The sequence below is a fragment of the Mya arenaria genome, chromosome 8, assembly GCF_026914265.1.
Source record: "Mya arenaria isolate MELC-2E11 chromosome 8, ASM2691426v1".
Taxonomy (NCBI): Eukaryota; Metazoa; Mollusca; class Bivalvia; order Myida; family Myidae; genus Mya; species Mya arenaria.
This window is the reverse complement of record NC_069129.1, coordinates 48,584,743-48,589,538: the sequence shown is the minus strand read 5'-3', so window position 1 is coordinate 48,589,538 and position 4,796 is coordinate 48,584,743. Positions and strand designations below refer to the sequence as shown.

General features: G+C 36.0%; 1 protein-coding gene across 1 annotated transcript; it reads right to left on the bottom strand.

Moving 5' to 3' along the window:
• Positions 1 to 1,326: 1,326 nt before the first annotated feature.
• On the bottom strand, positions 1,327 to 3,925 carry LOC128242395 (uncharacterized). Its single transcript, XM_052959533.1, has 6 exons — positions 3,764 to 3,925; positions 3,490 to 3,624; positions 2,886 to 3,008; positions 2,501 to 2,617; positions 2,148 to 2,279; positions 1,327 to 1,836 (listed from the first exon to the last, which is right to left on the bottom strand). The coding sequence occupies exons 1-6, from the start codon at positions 3,815 to 3,817 to the stop codon at positions 1,636 to 1,638; spliced, it is 762 nt and encodes a 253-aa protein (XP_052815493.1). The 5' UTR covers positions 3,818 to 3,925; the 3' UTR covers positions 1,327 to 1,635.
• Between the last annotated feature and the right edge of the window lie 871 nt (positions 3,926 to 4,796).

Below are 4,796 nucleotides of genomic sequence, written 5' to 3'. Positions count from 1 at the left end.
TAAGTTGCGGGAACGGTCTTGTAATATTGTTACCCTCCCTCCCGCCCTACATGTACTGAGGGTATTAATATTGTAATTTATATGATTTATTTGTAATTACATGTATTGTGTTTTTATTCATATTTCCCCGATTTAAGGGTGAATTGGCTGCTATTGTTCTGTATCATATGTGTGAAATAAAAATGCAGCCTTTTTCGGCCAAAATAAAATATATTTTATATCATGTGTTTTAAATATTCCCGAAATTATTTCGCCCTTTTAAGATTTCCATCAAAGGTCTTTTTCTTTGTTTTATACAATGGCATTGTGCTTTGACAAATGGCATATTAGATTAAGCTGCAGATTTACTATGGTAAGAATGCTTTCGACATTTTTTATCGCGATATGTGTGGATTGTGTTTGTTTTCTTGACACGTTGTTCTTCACTCGTTTGATATTTGAATGAACATGATCCTTGCGATTGTAAACATGATATTGATTGAATTCAAGGCTTCTGTGCCAACGACATCGACACTGATGTAAAGAATTTAAACCCACATGTCATACAGTATAACATTCCTACAAACATAATTTTAAACAGTTCATTTTTTCGGATTTGTTTTGGTAAGTTTGTTGTAAATCTTCGGCGTTTACAGATCGTTACTCTCTATATAGAGACCTAAGTATTCAGACATGATAGAAATGTGGATATGCGATACTTGTAGTTTTATATCCGTCTTTTCTGGAGTTCTGATGAGTGTTGTTATGGAAAATGGCATTTATGATCGCACCAATTCGTTTTCCATATGCTATTAAATATTGGCAACAACATAGTCAATATGCATATGGAAAACTACAGAAACAAGTCCAGTAGTCGAAATCTTAAACACAAGCCTCGTACAATGGCACAGGGTCAAAGTGAAAACCCACAAAGCAACAACACACGTTTTCACTACAACACAACAAATATAATGTATTCAACAGGGGATGTTGATCAAGGAGCGTTTGGTGTACCGCTATGGTCAGCACAATACAACGTAATAACATAATTACAGAATTCATTATAAGAAAGTTTTAATATGAGGGAAGTATTTCCAACTAAAAACAATGAATTGTGTGCTGGCGTCCAGATTTAAAGTAGCAATTGCTTGTTAATTTTCCTATTCCTGTCAAAATCTAAAATAATCGTTTTGTTTCATTATAAGTTTTTTCATTGTCCATTGAAATTATTCATGAATGAAACAAGTTTTATTCCTTTTTGTGGTATTTTCCTTCAATAAAAAGACGCCTGGACACATCGAGTCGTCAATGCACATAGGTACAAGTATGCAGACAAACCAAAGAATCTACATTTTATAAATGCATTTATTGCAATTATTATATCAAAACTACATTAGCTATAATATCCAAAATTGGCAAACAAAATGTACATACGCATCAATAGTTTACTACATATTTATATTACTGCACGCAGCATGAAACATAGTGATTTTATAAATATTATCAATGTCAAAGCACGCGTATTACACACTTACAAATCAGTCATAAATATGGCTTTTGAATTGAAAACGAGTCGTTTTAATCTCAACTAAACACACTAAATAGACAAAAGTATCTTAATCATCTATACGACTGTATCCGTTGCCTGGTCCTGTATCAGGCTGGTACGTATTTACTAGTATGCAGTGAACCAAAGTTCATAATAGACGAATTGAAATTCACCGTTGACGTTGAAGACGTCGTAATATCGTGCTTCCAGTCTGCCGGCGACGCCATTGTAGATGGCATCGTAGTACACAGACCCGATGTAAACAAGGACGTAGTCTTCTCTCTTCTCCAGTCCAGTGTCCGCCGTCTCTGTAAGGTATGAGCATATGTTTCATGACCAGACCGTGAATAGCATTATTCATGTTTACTTTCTACTTGAGGATTTAGCATGCACAATATTAACTTACGGTATCCTAAAGATATCCTAACTAAATTCAGTTAGAGTATAGTGTTGAATAAAGCAATTGGATGAATAACTTGATGAGTCGTTTATACCTCTCCATCAAATCTGTTCAGATCTGTATATTGAACTAATGTAAAAATAAATACTATTGTATGTTTTGTTGTTGAACTTAGATGGTTTTAGTAAAAGTAAACACAGATAACGATGTGGAACTTACTTTCCATCCAGAAGATATCTGTATCCTGGCACATGTTCTGAACGTTGTTGAGCTGGCCAAGTTGGATGGTACTTTGTTATCTGTGAACCGCCATTGTTGCTTTATCTCCGGCTCTCCTGTGGGTGCTGGCATCTAAAGTGTCATAGCTCATATTTGATGGATAAATTCTTGCTAAATAAACTTAAGTGTCATTGCAAAATAGGAGTTTTCATGTTCGTTTTTATAATGCAAAAAAAGTTATTCTTCGCAATTGTAAAAACTTTTAATATTTTAACCACGCGGTAAAAAAGGCTGGCGAACGTTAACACATACGAATTCTATACATTTTTTTCAACCGTTAAATGACCACTGACCTGTCCTTCCTCGGCAAACTGTGTGTCTGGTTTGGGGTCCATCTCTCCAATGTATGCGGCGTAGCAAGGCCCGCGTTTCTTGGTATTCATGTCCGTGTAACGACGGAAGACAAGGCCCTGAAATATAACGAATACATAAAAAATAAAACAAATCTAAATATTTAAAATAATTTTTTAGTTAAATTAATATGCTATGTATGGTTTAATTGTTTCTCTTCTCACAATAATGAGTGAATATCGTGATTTTCTTTATAAGTGGAAGGAGTTCAACCAATTTGAAACTATGCAGGCATAAACGTATTGCTTAACCATTCTATGCAGACTTTACAACATGAGTTGAAAACTTCACTCAAATAACAACTGAAATGTCTACACGCTCACTCACATGTTTATAGTCGTACACCATGTGTACGGAGTTCGGTACGTCAACAAGAACCTCGTCCTGCTTCTGGGTGATCATCTCCTCCACCTGCCGCCCATCCCCATCCGAGTACTTCCGCAAAGCACCCTGAATGTAAAGATATACGCATGTTCAATTTTCCTTTTGAAGTGTGGCCAAGTGATTAAATAGCCCGCCTGTCGAGCCCACGAGGAACACTTTTTCAATGTTTCTTAAAACGGACACCAGTACGGGTTTCTACCCGAGAGACGGACACGGGAATTATTATATATGCTATACGCTTTCGTCACAATCGAGCTGACAGAAAGTGCTATAACCGACACCCAAATACCCAGTGCTATTGTTACTCAGGCATACTCGGGCATTCCATGCAACGATAATTAATCAATAAAAAATGGCAACTTTTTCTTAATTTCTCAACACGACATATCCTCTTATTACGTTGCATCAAAACTAACCAAATATATACATTACATCATTGCATGTTCGGATGCGGTTACTACCGTCAAAGTCATGGACGATTTTAGACATAAAACATAATATGTGCGCATATGCAATTACTTGTGCTGTCTAAAGCTGTAATTATTACCTCGTATGCGCCCTTAGAAATCCTCGTCCCTATGTAAACAGAGAGCACGACAATGCCGGCAACCGTTACCAGGCCAACGAGCGAAGCAGCCAGGTACTTCGCAAGTTTTGGACGCTTTTTCTCCTCACGGGGATCCTGAAATTAGGAATAGAGAAGTGAATTTGCAGCTACTTAACCAAGCAGCCATAATCGATGAACGCAAGTATAATATAATATATCCTCGTTATTTATTATTATCAACACACACTGAAAAAAGTATAAAATTTTAAATTACCTCAATCACCATGCCGCAATCCTTCGTTCCTTCCATACCAAATGTTGGTTTCATCAATCAATAATAGTCCCTCCTTTATGTCTAATAGATTTTTTCTTCTTTTTCTCCTCTTTTTTATCCTCTTGCTGCGATATCTCGTATCAAAGTCGGTATGTCCCATCGGTAGATGGAGAGCCCTTATATACCTTTTTGGTTGTTGACAAGACATCAGTTAGGAGCGGACTTTGTGGAAATCTGTTGATCAATTTTGTTTGGGGAACTACCCCTCTTGGTTGTAGATTTTGAAAGAGTATTGACAATAAACATGGCTGACTGCACGCTCTCTTCCTTGTCAACAAATATCATCTTCACCGGAGTAGAACTGCTTTTCAATAGTCGGGTGTCGGATTTCACCTTAATGCAAGAGTTAAATAACTCCTTCTATTTCTATATGCAGTTGGTGAGTTATTGTACTAGGGTAACGATATATCGTTGAACAGCGCATGAGTTGTTATACTGTTTTCGTTAAACGTGCACTTTATATATTGAATCAAGTTTTCGGCCTTATTTTGAGACATGGGTATATCGTATAACATGTAAATAAATCACAGTTCTTCGTGGATCCTGGTTTGTTGTATTTGTCAAAAATGCACTTTAAAGGAAAGTAACTCGGTCAATTTAAAATTGCTATTAAAACTTTAAGGTTGGTAAGTGAACAAAATCATCAATATTTTCAAGTTAAATTAATTTATCAGAACTCAACGATGAAGTATTTTGCAAATGTATAATATCAATTCAAATGACTCTATTCAAGTGGAAGCCTTTCACGACCATGGCATTAATTTAACCTGTATCTACGCAAATATAAGGCTTGTTTTCAAACGTTTAATCTAAAATAAAAATAAATATTCATCTCGAATATTTCGAAAGCAACCCTTAATCGATTAGCCGCGACTTTTATCATGTTCATCAAGAAACAGCCGTATCCTTGTGAAACGGAATTCATAAGGCCATACCAAATTGAATCTACATTTAGCATCTTGCCGGATGGGAG